Genomic DNA, 19,670 nt, shown 5'->3' with positions numbered 1-19,670 from the left:
AAATTTGACAGTTACAGATAACAGCTTTGTGTTTGACACAATTCTGTGGATGAAAGAAAAAGAGCTTGTATCACTATATTCAAACTGGTAACGGTTCAAAAGAATAAAAGCCAGAATAATAAGGAACACTGGTGTCAATCTCACGAAAGAGGAAAAAAATTATTCTTTTTAAAGTTCACCATTAAGTAAATGGAGACAATTTTCACTTTGACTTCTTTTATCTAAAAATTATCATACTAAGAAAGAGTCCATCAAGTATGCCTTTTACAGAGAAAATATTGTCCACTTAACTTTTCAAAATTGGGCTTATTAAATAAAATACTAAAGTTAACGTGTATTTCCCAATATGTACAAGACTTATACTCAGTGACAATCAAAACAAATAAAAAGAATACATACTTTACTTTTTAAAAAGCTATAAAACAAGCCAAATTAATAATGCTAAAACTTTATATGCTAGTTACATAATCTAGCTAAAGAAGAGAAATTGGTCCCCTGAGCTCTTCTGGAAACAGAATAATTGGACGTTTTTCGGAAAATGATACTTACAATATCAAAGAAGACTTGGCAAACGTCAATAGTATTCAGCAACTCACAAACATGGTCCTGAAAAGAAATACTTATTTTAATCTTTTATCTGTATAAATCTGTTTAAATTCATAAAACACAAACAAATAAGATATGTTTAAACTTCAGTTCTGGAAGAATTTCTATTTTATTATTTACAAGTGACACAGCAATTCACACAATTAATAAACATTTAAATCTACTTCTGAAATGTTAAATATTATATATTACAATACGTACCTTAAATTCCATAACATCTACAAATGTGAAGTAATATAATGCCAGATTTTTCAGAATCTCTGATTTTTCTTTCTGTAGTTGTGCAAGCTGTTGCTGTAAAAACAAAATTAGAATGCATTGCTCATAGAGAACAAAAGTATTTAATTTTACTACAAACTATCTTCTTTTATGACTGCTATATGGAAGCACAAGCTTTTAGAATATTTCTAGATGATTACAGCTTTTTAAAAAACCAAAGTACTCGAGACGGCAACTGCTAATAGTGATCAGCAACTGACAGTGTGAGGCTATAAAACAAATCAAAGCATATTAGTACCAAATTGCGCTACTATTAAGGAAAATCTGAAAGTGTTAGGGAAAAAAGTATCAAATGAACTCTTAAAAAATTAAAAACAAGTCATGAGCATGATCACATTACTAGAAGTGGGAGAAAAGAAGGTGAAAAACATTACAACTCACACTACAAAAAAACAATATGCTATATAAATTTGGAACTTACCAAAAAGAACATCCAGGTAAAGCCACGTTACGCATGCAAAATAAAATGTAGATACAAACATAAAATACGGTAACGGTTCCCTGACCAGATCCACAAAACACAATAATATATTAAACAAAAGCAAAAACCACAACAACAAAAAAGAAATGAGAAAGAAGCAAAACTAGAGTTAAGACATGAAAGAGGGAAATGTGAAAGACAAATAGTATTTTAATCAACTGTATAATTAGATTTACAAAAGTCCCAATTTTTCTTTTAAAATCAACTATTGATATAATTTCTAAAAGAATCTAGCTATTTTTAATGCCTTATAAGATTCTCAGAATTCCAGTAAATGATCTAGAACCTTGACACTCTTGAGCGTAGTTTATTGAATAGCCACTCCCACATCATTTAGGAGCTTGCTAGAAAAGCAGAATCTCAGGCCTACCTCAGATCTACTGAATCTGAATCTGCCTTTTAACAAGATAGCCATGTGTTGTAAACACATATTAAATGTGTGAGAAGTTTATTCAGAACATGAGAAAACTGGAAAATATAAGTGGCTCAAAATAGCAGATTTGCTATCAAAGCCCATACAATGCTGAGGCCTCCATATAGTTCTGAATTACACTCAGGAACATTAGGGGGAAGATGCATCCATACATAATTGTACTGAACCACTATGATAAGTCAGAAAATTTACAGCAGTGAGCCTAACATCAGACGAATATATATATATATATATATTTTAACCACGAAAAGCCTATCTAAAACAGCACAGCAGTCTGGTAGACCCTACTATTATAGGGTAAACCACCCTAAATATTGCACTCCCTGAAGACATTTAAAGAAGTAATTCTATCTAGAAAATATTCACACTCAAGTCTGTAATCCCAGCACTTTGGAAGGCCAAGATGGGTGGATCACCTGAGGTCAGCAGTTTGAGACCAGCCTGACCAACATGGTGAAACCCCGTCTCTACTAAAAATACAAAAATTAGCTGGGCGTGGTGGCGCATGCCTGTAATCTCAGCTACTCAGGAGGCTGAGACAGGAGAATCGCTTGAACTCGGGAGGAGGATGTTGCAGTAAGCCTAGATCGAGCCACTGCACTCCAGCCTGGGTGACAGAGATGAGACTCCATCTCAAAAAAAAAAAAAAAAAAAAAATTCGCAAATGAAATATTTCATTACTACCCCTAAATACAAGACAAATTAAGATATATACTTGTAATGACTATTTTTAGCTTCATCTATGAGAGTAGCTGACTCTATTTTGCACAACATAATCTGTTTCAGAACGATTCCATGTTTATATGCACATTTTAATCATTACTACTCCAAAAACATCAAGTGAATACTTACTACCTTATTCGACAACATTAAACATTTAGAATTGATGCCTTAGTCCTTTTTCCTGCTTTTCAGTACTTTAAACTTGAGTTTCAAAATGCAATAGGTGAAAGTACATTCATAATAGTAAGATATGAAGGGTATAATTTGGTTTATATTAGGCTTAATAATCCCAATTTATTTTAGTTGTCCTAGTGTAATTTTACTAATTGTGTCCCCTTTCCTTCCAACTTCAGTGTCCTAGTCTGAACAATAAATAAATACGGTCACCATCTTACTATGAGCCTTAAATGGTCTTAAATACAAACCTCATTTTCCATATTAAGAACCTAAGACATACAGACCTTAAAAGAACCTTCTTAAAGTTACAACTACTTAATGATAGAGCCAAGATTGGAAATCTCATCTCTTTACTTCTGAAAGTGTTCTTTCTACCATTCTGCATGCCCATTGTCTCCCTTTTTTATAAAATCTCATAGGCTAAATTTCTCATTCAACTTTATTTCCCCCAAAGCCATATGTAACTAGACTCTACTTAGCTACAAACATTTATCAAACAACTACTAGATACCTAAATTCAAAACAGTCAAGCTTTCAAGGCCCTCCAAAATCTGGCCTTAACTTACTTTTCCAATCTACATTTCCCCTACATGTATTCACACACTACATCTGGTAGCCAAAACAATCTATTCACTATTTTCTATACACACCTCCTGCTTTCTTACTGTTTCCTCTACTGGAATGTCAGAATCCCACCATTTAAACATGTCCAAACCCCACTATTCCTAAAGCACTTAGTTTAAATGCTAATCCCATTTTCAGAAAACCACACCTGATTGAACTCCTTCCCTGAAATGCTAACATTTCCCTCCTCTAAACATGTACAATGTCTAACAGCAGCTATCACTTTCTATCTTCTATTATAGCTATCTCCAGCACAATTAGTGTACCAAACTCAAGTTTTAATTTCCCCAGTCCATACCATACAGTTCTGGACACAGGAAGTATCCAATGCAAACATCTATCAGATAAGAGATTATAATGACAAACTTCAAAGACTATCAGTGTCAGACGATATGTTTTGGTAGGTGATGCTAGAAAGCATACCTTATTATGCAACCATGGTTAAATGACTTAACATCTCTAGCCTAACACCCTCCTCATCAAAATGGAAGCTGATGTGGACAATTAACCAAGACAATGTACATAAGAATATGTAGCAATGCCTCACAGCCAGAAGCTGTACATTAAATATTAAGTGAATAACAAAGGAAGCTTGCAGATCACTTCTTCAAAATAAGTATAATAAAACTTTAATATTCCCCAATATTACCCATAGTATTTCTAATAAGAGCTGATATTTACTGAGCATATATTGTGTGTCAGGCATCGATTGTTCCAAACATTTTACAGGTCTCTCACACAATCCTCTCAGTATCTCTATGCAATCACGTTCCCCATTTTAGTGAAAATAAATTCCATAAAGCCAGGGTGAAAGAGGTCAACTACAACAATGAAGAACAAAAGTGTCTACAACTCTCTTGCTTCAACTACAAAAAATGCTACATTTTAATTCCTAAAGTGAGGGAGAGTATACTACCAAAAATTATTAATATCTAGAACAAAGTTTTCTTAATTCAATCTCATCGTTTTATAGAAAATAAAAAGCAGAAAATGGCCTAAGAACATAGGTAACACGTTGTTTGAAGTTATACAGCAGAACATTAGAAAAGTACTACTGTGAGAAAAAACTGATTCTATTCACTACACTAGTATTTTAATTATTTATTTTTGGGATGGAGTCTTGTTCTATTGCCCAGGCTGGAGTGTAGTGGTGTGATGTCGGCTCACTGCAATCTCTGCCTCCTGAGTTCAAGCAATTCTTCTGCCTCACCCTCCCAAGTAGCTGGGACTACAGGCAGGCACCATACATCCAGCTAATTTCTTTGTATTTTTAGTAGAGGCGGGGTTTCACCATGTTGGTCAGGCTGGTCTCAAATTCCTAATCTTAGGTGATCCTCCCGCCTCGGCCTCCCAAAGTGCTGGGATTATTATAAGCATGAGCTACTGTACCCGGCCTCAATACACTAATACTTATAAAAGCATATTCATGTGATACATGCAAATATTTTAGCAAAGAATTTGTATAATGCTTTCCTTAAACTTTCTAGCTATGGGTCATTATTCTAAATATTCAAGTAAAATATGTAAAAACTGTAAATAAACAGGATAAATATCAGGCATGCTTATGGCAAAGAACTTATCTCCATACTGAAAAATCCTGGTAATTAATCTTTGTTCAATTAAGAAGTATTTTCCACACAAATATAAGTATCTAGAAAATTGACTGAAATTTATTATTTATTCTAAATCCTAAAGTATTTCATTCTTCCAAAGAAAAAGCAATGGCAAATTACCATAATGAATCAGTGCCTACAGAGAATACAAAGGAACATGGGTATAGTTTTTATTCACTCATTTCAATTATTACCTTCTATTGTTATTGAAACTGCTTATTCATAAATTATTTTTCTTAATCTAAGTTTTGCTAGTATTTTGTTCCTCTTAAAAAACAACCAAATTCAGAAGTTTGGTTTCAAGGAATGCTTTGTTCAAATTCTTAGTATGATATTCTAGGCCAGGCTGTTTAAAATAAGAGTGTACTGAGATGCTATTTGGGTAAATCTCTGCCTAAACTGTCCCAGCTACCACCCTAGTCATCAACTCTCATGTGGACTCCTACGGTAGCATCCTAACTGGTCTCTGTACTTCTGCTCGTGCCTCTTCAATCTTCTTCACATAGCAGCAGCACAGTGAATGTTTTTTATTTTTGTTTTTGTTTTGTTTTTTTGTTTTTTGTTTTTTTTTTTTTTTTTGAGACGGAGTTTGGCTCTTGTTGCCCAGGCTGGAGTGCAATGGCATGATCTTGGCTCACCGCAACCTTTGCTTACCAGGTTCAAGCAATTCTCCTGCCTCAGCCTCCCGAGTAGCTGGGATTACAGGCATGCACCAGCACACCCGGCTAATTTTGTATTTTTAGTAGAGACAGGGTTTCTCCATGTTGGTCAGGCTGGCCTCGAACTCCCAACCTCAGGTGATCCACCCACCTCGGCCTCCCAAAGTGCTGGGATTACAGGCGTGAGCCACCACGCCCAGCCACAGTGAACATTTTAAAGCACCACACTACCCTAAAAAAACTGATTCCACTGATGTTATGCAAGATGTTAACAGCACGTGAAGAATATAGGAGAATTCTCTATACTATTATTGCAAATTTTTTATAAGTCTAACATTATTTCAATACAAAAATCATTTCTTAATTCCAACAGTTTCACCTCACAATTAGAATAAAATACAAAATCTTTACCAGTGTCTCAGAATAAAGTCTAAATCAAAGCCCTTGTCTATCTCTAAGACCTCATCTTCTTTCATGCTCCTCCACCCTCACTCAGTATAGTTATCATATTGGTCTTCCTGCTGTGTTTGCATTCACCAAGTATGTTCCCACCGCAGAGCCTTTGCATTTGTTCTTTCTCATGTCTGGGGTGCTCTTCAACATTTCTTAGCATAGCTTACTCCCTCACCTCACTTCTCTTCAGTGAAGGAGAGTAGATACTACCAATTTTAAAATTTCATTGCTAGTCATAAATGAATTTGACAGTAGGTATAAATTCATGTCTCAAATGAGTTTCTAAATTGATTTAATCCCTTGAATAAAATCCCCAAAGTTGGGTAAAATACTTCACATTATGTCCTTCCAGCATAGGAAAGCATAAAAGAAATGAGTGGCAACCAAAGAGACTGACATATACATATCAAATATAAGCAAATCTCTTAAGATTACCTAAAAATTCTAATTAACACAAAGAATAGTCATGTTTTAAAAGAACCTTAGAATCCTATTTAAAATCTTTTGTAGTATATTTCTTTTTTCATATACAAAGTGATTTTACTGGCAGTAAATATTTCAAAAATGCATTTTTCTGAGGAAACGGTAGTAAATACATTTTAGGAAAATGTTTCCAGGCCAGGTGCGGAGGATCATGCCTGTAATCCCAGCACTTTGGGAGGCCGAGGTGGGCAGACCACCTGAGGTCAGGAGTTCAAGACCAGCCTGGACAACATGGTGAAACTCCATCTCTACTAAAAATACAAAAATTAGCCGGGCATGGCAGGTTAGCCACCTGTGGTTCCAGCTACTCTGGAGGCTGAGGTAATAGAATCACTTGAACCTGGGAGGTGGAAGCTGCAGTGAGCCAAGATTGTGCCATTGTACTCCAGCCTGGGCAACAAGGGGAGGAGGAAAGGGGGGGGAGGGGGAGGGGGGAAGGAGGGAAGGGAAGGAGGGAAGGGAAGGAGGGAAGGAAGGAAGCAAGCAGGCAAGGTTGTTTATCCTAACACTAGCCTAGTAAAATATGCATTACTGAATTACTGAGTGTTTAAGATGTATACTAAATTGAATCCTCTTAATACTTTTTCAAGGTACATTACTTTTCTTATTGTGGTAAAATAGACATAACATAAAATTTGCCATTTTAACCTTTTCAAAGTGTGCCGTTCAGTGGCTTTAAGCACATTTGCACTGCTGTGCAACCATCGGCACCATCCATCTCCAGATGGTTTTCATCTTCTCAATCAAAATACATTTTAATCCTCATTTTCCAGATACAGAAACAGACCAGAAAAGGGTAAGATGCCAATCCGGGTCTATGAGATTCCAAAACTTGAAACACTTCTTCAATACACTTCAACATTCAAGTTGCTATACAATGACATAAAAGTAGTGTAGGGACAAGCTAAATAAAACATTTGTATTTAATTATAATCAATTACACAGACAAACTTCTAAAAAATCTAATTCAACTCTTTCACTTTATAATTAAGGTTATATTTCTCTAAGTTCACATTGCTAGTCTTCTGTTTAAATTAATTCTGGAATGCACAAAGAGTTTTCTATTAAAGAACTGAAACGCAAAGGAAAAAAAATTTAAATTTGTGTCCATGCCTCCTTGCAATAGAACTCTACTGCCTCTCCCATTAAGCACTGTTGTCTATTTTCCCACCCTTCCCATCTTGGCTGGCCTTGTGACTTGCTTTGACCAATAGAAAGCAGTAGAAACAACGAGTCACTTCTAAGTCCAGGGCAAGGTCTTATAACTTCTGATTTTGCTCTTTTGGAACACTGCCCTGACATGCTGTTATGTGAAGAAGCCTGAGATATCGTATCACATAGAGAAAGGGCACTTCAGCATCCCTGCTGTTCCAGCTGGGCCCATCCCCCAGAATGCACCAGTGGAATGCACTGGGGTAACCTAAAACCAGTGAGACCAGCAGAGGAACTGCCCAGTCAACCCACAGAATCGTAAGAAACAAGCTGCCATCGTTTTAAGCCACGAAATTTAGAGGTGACTTGTTATGCAGCAATAGGTAACTGAAACAATTAATATCAAGTTCAGCAATACAGATTAAAATAATTTCTATTTCACCACCTGAGCACATTAATGTGCCTCAGCTAAAACTTTTGGAAATTTAAGATTCTGGCTATAGATGGTCAAATTAAAACAAACTTGAAATTAATTTTATCATCAGTACTACAAAAATCACTAATTATATACCGTGGTATAGTGGGGTTGGTCAAGTGTAACATTTTTGTATAAAAGGTATCACATTGCATTAATGATAATACAATTTACCTCATTTAATGGCACTATTTTCCATTACGAATAGAAATATAAATAGGTTAGTTCCTTTATGTTCAATTTTAATAATTTTTTAAAACCTTTCTAATATGTGATTAACTTACTTTCAAAACCAGTACACCAGGCATAAATCAAGCTTTTCTTACTGATTAGATGTCATCATTGTAATTGATAATTATACAGATTTATTTATGTCAAGATGGCCTCAGATGCTACTGACTTGTACAAGATAATCTGACATTAAATGGTCCTTGCCTGCTATACTTAAGAGTTTTTATTTCTCTGTCAATTATCATTTGCTCCTGATGAGAGTTCCTTTTAATGTACAGTGTTAGAAAATATACTTCTTACAATTTTGCCTAACTGGACTCAACAAGTTTGGTCATAGGAGAACCAAAATGCTTTTCTCTGAATAAACTTCATTTATTCTAGAATATGTTTCTACTTGTTCAAAATCATTTGGTTTTTTACAGCTTTATTAAGGTACAGTTTACTTACCATGAAATTTACCCATCATAAGTGAAAGATAATTTTAGTAGAGTTGTGAAACTCTTCACTCTATCCAGCTTTACAACATTTCCATCACCCCAAACCTTTGTGCCCATTTACAGTTAATCCTGCTGTTACTCCCAAGACCTTATCAACTACCGATTTGCTCTCTGTATCAATAAGCTTGCCTTTTCTAGACATTTCCTATAAAAGAGAATCAGACAATATGCAGCTTTTTACATCTGGCTTCACTTATTCACTTTATAGCGTTTATCGTAGTTTGTTCCTTTTAATTGGTGAATAGTATTCTGTTAAATGTACACACTACATTTTGTTTATTCATCCATCAGTTAATAGGCATTTGAATTGTTTCCAATTCGGGGCTATCATGAATAACAAATTCTGCTATGAACATGTCTTTGGGTAGACATATTTTCATTTCTCTGCAGATAAGTCCCAGAAGTGGAATTGCTTTCTTCCTAACTCTGAGATGTGATTCAGACAGGCAAGTGACATGAAGAGTACAGATAAGTGAAGAGTTACTGTAATAACATATTATTCATTTAGACAACAAATATCTTAACCTATTATATTACCAGGCATTGTGGGAGAAGCTGAGAAAAACTATGAATAAAGTACTGACCCTGCCCTAAACAAGCTCACTGTCTAGTGAGGGATGTGTATATAGATGTACAGGAAACTCCCAATTGTTTTTTGTTTTTGGTTTTTGGTTTGGTTGGCTTTTTTGTTCTTTTTAAGGTAAATATCCAGTTTTAGAAGCTGATTAACTTCTAGGTGCAAGGTTTAAAGATGGTAAAAACTACTATGATCAATTCCCATGTTCCCTTCAAGACAAAGGTTTTCACCAACTGGCAATAACATGAAAAGGGTAACAACAAAAACAAAATCTACATATTAGTGTGATAAAGACCATAATAAGAAAGGTCAGAGCTTCTAAGAGTGGTGAAAATGCTGAGCAAAACAGGGAAGTTAAAGGAGAGGCTGCACTGAGTAGGTACCCATGAATGATTTTTGGTACATGAATACATACTGACAGAGGGCATGACAGCTGATGTTAAGTTTTCTCAAGCCTGTAAACAGGAATAAAGTTGATGTTTAAATTATCCTGGCTTCTGTCTGGCCTTTTTGGACATCTGTTGTTCTTGGGAGATTTGGAGACAAAGTGAGGTGGCATCACTGGGAGAATAATTCCCACTTAAAATCTCTAATACTCTGCCTCCACAAATTCTTTCAACACAGAGGGACCTCCTATCCATTCACTGTAATCCTCTTATGCCTTTTTTTTTTTTTTTTTTTTAAAGACAGAGTCTCATTCTGTCCCAGAGTGTAGTGGCATGATCTCGGCTTAATGCAGCCTCCGCCTCCCAGGTTCAAGTGATTCTCGTGTCTCAGTCTCCCCAAGTAGCTGGGAAAACATGTGCATGCCACCACATCTGGCTTTTTTTTTTTTTTTTTTTTTTATTCTTTAGTAGAGACAGGGTTTCACCATGTTGGTCAGGCTGGTCTCGAACTCCTGACCTCAAGTGATCCACTCACCTCAGTCTCCCAAACTGCTGGGATTACAGGCATGAGCCACTGTGCCCAGGCCCTCTACTTTCTTATCCATCTTAACTTTAAATGGCCCATCATTATAATTACTGCCTTGTCCTTCCCCTCTCTTTCATAACTCTCTGATAAAACTTACAGTAGCAGAAAAGCATATACTTTGCTGACTTTGATCTCAACCTGATTTCATGATCATTGACCATAACTGAGGAGTAATACTACTCAAATTTCTCCGTCAATTCATTTTCCTACTGTCCTAGATGATTATTCCATTCCTTTCTCTCTCTCTCAAATCCCTCAATAATCTTCTGCAACTTGACAGCTTGAACCTAACCTGAGATCTAGATTCATATAAACAATTGGCTATTTAATATCTGCACTCAGATTTCCAGTAAGCCTCTCAAACTTAACATGTCTTACTATTGAGCTACTGGGTTTTTCCCCCACTGCATTCACTGTACTACTCCCACTGCACTACCCCAAACCTATTTCTCCTGTTCTCTCACTCCATTATATCTTGACATGTGTTCAAGCCAAAAACCTTCAAGTCTTATTTCTCACTGTCCATACACCCAACACCCAATTCATCAGCAAATACTATAGGTTCTGTCTTCAAAATATATCCAGAATCTGAACATTTCTCACCTCAACCACCCTAGTCCAAGCCACCATCAGCTCTCATCTCAATGATGGCAAATTTCCTAACTATTCTCCCTATTTTCACCTTTGCTCTCCTGCAGACTATTCTCTACCGAATAGCCATAGTGATCACAGTCATATCACTTCATTCCTCTACTACTCCCCTCCTATGGCATCTCAACACACTCAGGGTAATTAGCTAAGGTCCTTACTATGGTCCAGAAAGCCCTATATGATCTTTCTATTCATTACAACCAATGGCACTTCATGTCCTACCACCGTCCCCTTCAATCATCTACTCTGCTCATAATGCCCTCCTTGTTTCTGAACATGCCAGGCATACACCCACCTGAGCCTTTGGAGCTGCGGTTCCTTCAGCACAGAATGCTCCTCCCCTAGCTAAATTCACTTCCTCATATCTTCAAATCTCTGCCCTAATGCTTTCTTCTCAGTAAGGCCTTTCCTGGTCACCCTAAGTAAATTAGCATCTGCCAGGCAATAGTCTTATGCGTTTACCCTGCTTTGTTCTTCCTAGAACTCTTTACCTGGTATTATATTCTTATTTGTTCATTATTTATTTCTGTTCAACATAATGTAAGCTCTATAAGAACAGAGACTTCTATTTGTTCACTGCTGGAATCTTCTTCCAGAACAGAACTCGGCTCATAGAAGGTGCTCGATAAAGGACTTATATAAATAAATGAATAATCAGTGGAGAATGTGATGGAAACATACATATGCAGAACTTAAACTAATTTGGAAAGGTCAGGGAAAGCTTCTCTGAATGGTGACATCTAAGCACAGACCTGAAAGACAAGTTAGCCTAGCAAAAGAACATGGGAAAGAGAGACTATTCCAGAGAGTAAAAAAAAGTCCAGAGGCAAAAGAAACATGGCCATTTGTTCAATGAAAGTATAAACATACTTTCCCCAAATACAACACTGCTTTAAAAAAAATAAAGCAAGCAAATATATTTTCCTTAGGTTCCACATTCTATCCTACACTAGACAATGGGAACTAACATAGTATACTAGCCTGCATACTCTTGGCCAGGGACCATTAATGTACCTATTTAAAATATTCTTGGCCAAGATGAGTACTAGGAAGAATAAAAGAAACTAAGTACTCTGCAACATGTGTTATTTATTCCATTGTAGTTTTTACTGTGTTATTTTCAATCTTGGCAATTAACTTTACATCTGACAAAAGGTAGTATTGAACCTGCCATGAAGAAACAATGAGAAGATAACATGCTAAAGGTACTTAAAAGGTACAAGGTTAAAAGTGGCTAAAGGCCCCAAAGAAATGACCAAGGAAACCAAAGTTAAAGGTCAATAGGTGATTAGGTAGTGATAATGTCCTCTGCTACTATGAAGGGCATCAAAATCACCACTGCAGCCAAACGGACTAACAACTGTTTGAAAGCTGAAAAACTATCACTTAGAGGCAAGATATAACTTCAGGAAATTTGAAAAGTATGGAAAAATGATTACAGATGCCAGAAGTGTATACACTTGAAGGCTATGCTATGGAACCCTAGGGTAATGCTCATTGGCAGGCTCATTTCCAGGAAAGCAGAAAGTCTCTTTGAGTTGAAGACGTTATGAATATAGTTTAGTATGACAAAAATATATAGCACATAAGATGCACAAAATAATATTCTGAAACCACAGGTAATTATATAAAAAGGATAAGGAGATGTTTTAAAATAGATGTGTTTTGGGATCATAAGAACCACCCTTGAGAATATGAAAAAAAGCTTAATAATTCATTCACACACAAATTCTATATGCAACTTTAGGGTATTCTCAAACTCACGAAAATTCAGTGGAAAAGCACAGGTAAAATCATTACACTGAAGACAAAAATATAATCCATAATGAAAGCTACACAGCAGGCTTTTACAAATTATCTAGATTGATGTTAGAAGACAGAAGGTTAGAGGAGAGTAGGCACCAGGAAAAAAAAAAAATTATAAAAAGGTGACATGATTATCAGGCCAAATAAATTTAAAGAAAGTAAAAAGGCTTATAACTATAATTTCAGAAAGTCGTGGTATAACTATGAAACTGTAAAATAATTTTAAGTAAACGACAGAATTTAGGAAGAGAGATTCCTTTTCTCTTTAAGGCTAAATATATTATTCATCTTACAGCCCCAAGTGTGACAACGGAATGAAGAAATGCAAACCAAGCACTTAGGCCTTTACTAATATTTAATTTTTTTCAACCAACATATAATAAATATAGTATCAGAACACTGTATAATTACAGAACCAAAAAAAAGCATTAACAATTTTGACAACATGAAAACAAAACGATAAATGGATAAATAACCAGGGATGAGGATATTAAAAAAAAAACTATAATAAAGTTAAAAAAGGAAGTAATCAATGATCCAAAAATACTAACAAAAAACACTGGGAAAAAGGCTTGAGAGGGGAAGTAAGGGGAAGTAAACTGAGCAAGCTAAATCCTCATCTTTTGCTGCATAGGAGAGAGACTGTCTAAAGTTGGTAACTGAAGTTATAAGGGAATAAGCATATTTCTAGCAGTAACCTGTAGAAATTCTAAAAATAGAAGTTCCCTCTGAGGAATATGACTAGGGTGGGAAAAAGTAAACTAGGAGATATTCACTTTTCATCCTAAATTCTTCTGGACTATTCATTATCATGTATTCATGTTCTTTAGGCAAAATAAAAAACAAAAAATTTAAATCACTTTAGGTAGGTCACCAGTGCTGATGCAATTCCCTGCCACTATTTGACCTATTTCAATTACTTTCCAAATATATCAAAGCAAGGCTTACTTGCATCTCCTGAGGAGTTCTTTTATTTATTGTTTGTTCAAGATAGAATTAAAGACTTTTACATGTCTAAGAGTCATTCACAACTCAATACTGATGATACCTTTTTAAAAGAACATTGACATTTCAGTTAATTCTCACTGTATCAAAATTCTTTAAATCCTGGCAATGCTTAATTGGTCAGGACCAAATATTCCTTTGAGTTTCCATTAGGTTATATATATTTATTCATGATGAAGTATGTTGTTACAACTCCCAGTTACATTATTTTACGGTAAGGTGATTCCTTCTAAACCAAACTCTTATTTGTTGGCCTACTACATGCCAGTCAACAGGGATTCAAAGATGAGTGCGTGGTCCAGGAAGTTGCAGATGTGGGGTACCTCAGAGAAAGTGATTGTTTTTTGTTTTGTTCTGCTTCCCCTGGTGGAGGTTGGAGGGAGAGAGGAAGGGAAGGCGAAAGTAGGAGAGATTGGATGGCATAAAAATCAATGTTTGGATTAACATGGCATTTGTCCCAGCAGGAAATGCAGACCTGAAGGGGATAAATTCAAATGACATTATAGTGGGGAACCCGGACAAGTCGTAAATGACCAGTTTGATATTTTTTACAAGTCAAAAGGGATTCTGAAGGTTCTAGTTTAAATAACCAAGTGGATGGTGACAGCTCAAGGGGGGAAACACAAAAGAGAAAAAAAAGGTAGGATAATCACATGTTCCATATTGGATAAAAAGTTTTCTGTTTAGCTTGTAGAGCTGTCCAAAGGCGTAGCTAGAATTCAGTTCTAGAGCAGCAGTCCCCAACTTTTTTAGCACCAGGGACCAGTTTCATGGAAGACAATTTTTCCATGTACTGGGGTGGAGGGGTGGGGGATGGTTTGGGGTGACTAAAGCACATTATATTGATTGAGCACTTTATTTCTATTATTACATTATAATATGTAATGAAATGATTACACAACTCATCATAATGTAGAAGCAGTGAAAGCCCTGAGCTTGCTTTCCTGCAACTTCATGGTCCCATCTGGGGGTGATGGGAGACAGTGACAGATCATCAGGCATTAGATTCTCCTAAGGAGCTCGCAACCTAGATCCCTCGCGTGCACAGTTCACAATAGGGTTTGTGCTCCTATGAGAATCTAATGCCACTGCTAATATGACGGGAAAAAGAGCTCAGGCAGTAATGTGAGTGATGGGGAGTGGCTGTAAATACAGATGAAGCTTACTGTACTACCACTCACCTCCTGCTGGGCAGCCGGGTTCCTAACAGGCCACGGACTGGTACCTATCTGTGGCCTGGGGGTTGGGGACCCTGATCTAGAGCACAGAATATAGGAGATCGTATATGTACTTAGTTGAAGCCACAGCAGTAAGAAGTGTTTTCATACATATACACTACAGGGGGGAGAAGTCATTTAGGAATACCCACATTTAAAGGGTACCCAGAAGAAAAGCCAGCAAAGTAGACCAAAAAGTCAAAGAGGTAAATGTTAACAGCTTCCATTCTTCAAGCGCAATTTGTCACACACTGTACTATGTGCTTTAGGAAACAATGAACTACTCCTTGAGATTGGTATTATCACCATTTTAGAAATAAAAATAATGATACCTGGCCGGGTGCGGTGGCTCATGCCTGTAATCCAGCACTTTGGGACGCTGAGGCAGACGGATTGCCTGAGGTCAGGAGTTTGAGACCAGCCTGGCCAGCATGGTGAAACCCGTCTCTACTAAAAATAGAAAATTACCCGGGCATGGTGGCAGGCACCTGTAATCCCAGCTACTCGGGAAGCTGAGGCAGGAGAATTGCTTGAATCCGGGAGGCAGAGGTTGCAGTGAGCCAAGATCATGCCACTGCACTCCAGCCTGGGCAACACAGCGAGACTCTGTCTCAAAAAAACAAAACAAACCAAAAACAAACAAAGAACAATGATACCTTAAGATGTTAAATAATTTGCCCAAAACCATCCAGCTAATAAGTGGAAAGACCAGAACTCAAATTCTGGTTTACTGAATCCAGAGTCCATCCTCTTAACCAGTATGTTACTATCTTAATAGGAGTCATGACAAAACAAGGAATGCCCTCTTAAAGACAAGTTCAGGAGGAGTTAAATATGCCTACCATTTCCTTCTAAGTCCTTACCAAACCACAGTGCACGCATGTGTCAAGGGCCTCCCTACACCTGTCACCAATTCCATCACCCCACCCCTAAAACACATTTATGTTTTTAGGATCTGAGACTCTTGCTCTATTTCTGGGTTACTTTCAATAATACCATTAATACGATATATTTGAATAGTTCTACCAAAAAGTACAATCTTTTTTTAGCTAAAATTAACTCCATAACTTTTAAAAAGTATCGATAAGTTCAGGTCCTGACATAAATCTAAGGCAATGTTTGAATACAAGTGAAAGCTGGTTATGTTAGAGTGTATCAAATAGTTCCATTCATTAATAGGACATTTATTTAGTGCCTCTTATGTATCAGGCACTAGGGATAAAACATTTTTAAAAGGCTCTATTGCTACGCCTCTGAACCAACTTTACTGTTGATTGTTACACTTAGAGTTGCTTTGTCTTTCCTAGAGTGACTTTATAAGCTACTTAAATAAAAAAAAGTTTTACATAACATCTTATAATTCTATGTTCCTTGGGAGAGGGAATAATACCTATAACATAAAAGATTCCTCTAACTTAGGAAAACATAATGTTCAAATTATTTCAACAATAGCCCGTGTCCTAGTCTAGAATCCCTCTATCACTCTTGTGGCACTCTACTCGCCAGCAATGTCCCTATTCTTAAAGACTTCAAGATCTAATTCAACATATATAGGATAGTAAGTTTTATCATTTTCCCATTAATTTGGAAATCAAATCCAAAATTTTACATTAAAATGTGCAATAGGCTAATTCCATAATAACACTATTGTGCCAGATAATATTTTTACTGTTTTAAAAAACACAAACTACCTTTTAGATGTAACGCAATATAGGAAAGAGAAAAAAAATAAGTTTAAAAAATATTGGAAAAAAATTAGAAAAGTTTTAACATACACCTGAATATTTGCTTACATTGCCTTTTAGGTTTCCTGAGCCAAATAATTTTTATGTGTTAATAAAATAAGAAAGGAGTTTCTACTATTTTCTTCATCCAGAAAAATAACAGATTCCCCTCCATGTACTCTTAAGAAACCTACAGGAAACAAATTTCATTTGAGAGTTACACTTTCAAAATAATGAAAGCATTTATGTTATAGATAAATTAGATAATCTTTCAGCTCAAAAATACTTTGCTTAATCTGAAATTAAATGAGGAATTCTGTTAATACACATAACCTGGCACACATTAGATAACAAGTGGCTGCTATAATTATAAAACTGGTATGGCTTTTATTCATTTTGAATTTCATTTAATCAGCTTGCTTTGAAGCATATGAGGCATTTAGTTCAACATCATGACCCAAGGAAAAAACCTCATTCCTTGGTCCCAGATTTTCCCTAAATCTAGAATTGGAAATACAAAACTTGTTACAACTGGTCACAAACAAGAAAGTAAAAATGACTCAACAGAGTCCAACATCACCACTGTAGAAGTCATGCTATGTACCAATCCTGCTACCTGTCAGCAGTGCCTTCCTTTGTTGCATATCAAATAACTATGTGCTCAAGGATTCTTTAGGGATTAAAAAGCATGGAGGTGAGAGCAGTTACTAAAACAAAACAAAACAAAACAAAACAAAATAAAAAATCAACAGTTTTTTAGCTGCAAGATAAGAGCAGAATTTTGCAAGAATCCATTTTAGAAACTTCAAAAAAAAAATATTTTGAGGCTGGGTGTGGTGGCTCAAGCCTGTAATCCCAGCACTTTGGGAGGCCAATCTGGGAGGATCACTTGAGCCCAGAAGTTTGAGACCAGCCTGGTCAACATAGCAAGACCCCATGTCTACAAAATATACAAAAAGTTAGCCAGATGTGGTGGTTGTGCCCCTGTAGTTCCAACTACTTGGGAGGCTGAAGCAGAAGGATTGCTTGAGACCAGGAGGTGGAGGTTATAGTGGGCTGAGATTGCTCCACTGCACTCCAGCCTGGGCGACAAAGCAGGACCGTGTCTCAAAAAAAAAAAAAAAAAATTATTGCATTTTCACCAGAAATCTGTTTTTATGAGTACCTTTTCTGAAACTGGGGGACATGTGTTACTTGTAAGACATGAATCAGAGTAGAAATAGTAATAACCTAGGTCCCTGAGAAAAAGTAAGCATGTTCTGTTTCACATATTTACATAATAATCCAAAGCACAAGAATAAGAAAAAAAGAAAGAAAAGACTGTGATATCAATACCACTTCTACAGTGCACTTAGTAGCCAGAAATCTGCAACCTCCTATCAATCCTAGACGCTACTATCTTTTCCAGTCTTTAAGCTCTATCAACTAATTCAATAAGTTAAAAAATAATAATAAAACTGAAACCTCACTTCTCATGTCCTGATCAAAGCCAGCTAGGAACTTCTCGCCAAAATTTTAGCAGACCCAGATCAAAACTGAGATCACAAGACTTTATATATGCCCAATACATAGTACTTCAGCAGGTAAAAAAAACAACAGAGTAGCATTACAAAGAATAGTTGTAAAGGCAATGTGAAAAAACTCAGGCTTTGCAAACAAAACAAAGTAAATACTACAAGTAAGTCATAACATTCAACAACATTGTACAATCAATTTTATAGGTTAAGCACAGAATTACCACACCACCCAGCAATTCTTTCATAGGTTTATAAAGCCAAGAGAAATGAAAACATATCCATACAAAAACTTTCACATAAACGTTTATAGCAACATTATTCATAATAGGCAAAAAAGTAGAAATAATCCAAATATCCATCAACTCATGAATGAATAAATAAAATGTGGGATATCCACACAACGGAGTATTATTTGGCAATAAAAAGAAATGAAGATTGGGCACAGCAGCTCACAGCTGTAATCTGAGCGCTTTGGGAGGTCAAAGTGGGACGACTGCTCGAGCCCAGGAGTTTGAGACCTACCTGGGCAACATAGCCAGACCACATCCGGATAAAAAATTTAAAAAATTTTTTAAAATAGCTGAGCATGGTGGTGTGCACCTGTGGCCCTAGCTACTCAGGAGGCTAAGGTGAGAACATCATTTTGGTCTAGGAGTTGGGTGTTACAGTGAGCTATGATGGCGCCACTGCATTCTACCCTGGGTGACAGAGTGAAACCCTGTCTCTTAAAACAAGAACAAAATACTGATACATGCTACAACTTGGATAAACCTTGAAAATACTATGTTAAATGACAGAAACCAGTCACAGAAGACCACATATGATATTATTCCTGATGAAATCTTCAGAATAGGCACAGAGACAGAAAGAAAGTACCTCAGTGGTTGCCTTAGGGCAGGGGTGTTGGCAGGAAATCAGGGGTGACTGCTAATGGACACGAAGTTTCTTTGGGTGGTGATGAAAATGTTCTAAAATTAACTGTGGTACTCGATGCACAACTCTGTGAATGTACTAAAAAACATTGAAACTGTACACTTTGAATGGGTGAATTATATGGTATGTGAATTATATCTCAATAAAACTTAAAAATATCGATTTTGTGCTTCAAAAGTTAGAAAGAGAACTATTAAAAAACAAAAAACAACAGCATGATAATAAATAGTTTGCCTGGCATATCAAGAACAGCACCAGATATTTATAATTCTAAGGAAAGACCTGATATTAAGGAACAATGCATATTCTCACATATAAGTTTACACACAAACACATATGTAAACTAAGCTTCAAAGATTCTCTGAAGAGCTCATGTCAGAAA

General features: G+C 36.2%; 1 protein-coding gene across 4 annotated transcripts in view; it reads right to left on the bottom strand.

The window, feature by feature from the left end:
• Positions 1–19,670, bottom strand: part of NCKAP1 (NCK associated protein 1) — a 117,004-nt gene that overhangs the window by 81,393 nt on the left and 15,941 nt on the right. For 2 of the 4 annotated variants that reach the window (XM_032755210.2, XM_032755212.2), the window contains 2 exons: positions 808–900; positions 550–606 (listed from right to left, as the gene is read on the bottom strand). In XM_032755210.2, the coding sequence (XP_032611101.1) occupies positions 550–606; positions 808–900 (150 nt within the window). The remainder of the gene's footprint in view (positions 1–549; positions 607–807; positions 901–19,670) is intronic. The other 2 variants (XM_032755211.2, XM_032755214.2) reach the window with 1 other exon arrangement.

Source organism: Hylobates moloch, unplaced genomic scaffold (genome assembly GCF_009828535.3).
Source record: "Hylobates moloch isolate HMO894 unplaced genomic scaffold, HMol_V3 SCAFFOLD_1, whole genome shotgun sequence".
NCBI lineage: Eukaryota > Metazoa > Chordata > Mammalia > Primates > Hylobatidae > Hylobates > Hylobates moloch.
The sequence above is the reverse complement of the archived record's forward strand: the minus strand, read 5'-3'. Positions and strand labels throughout refer to the sequence as shown.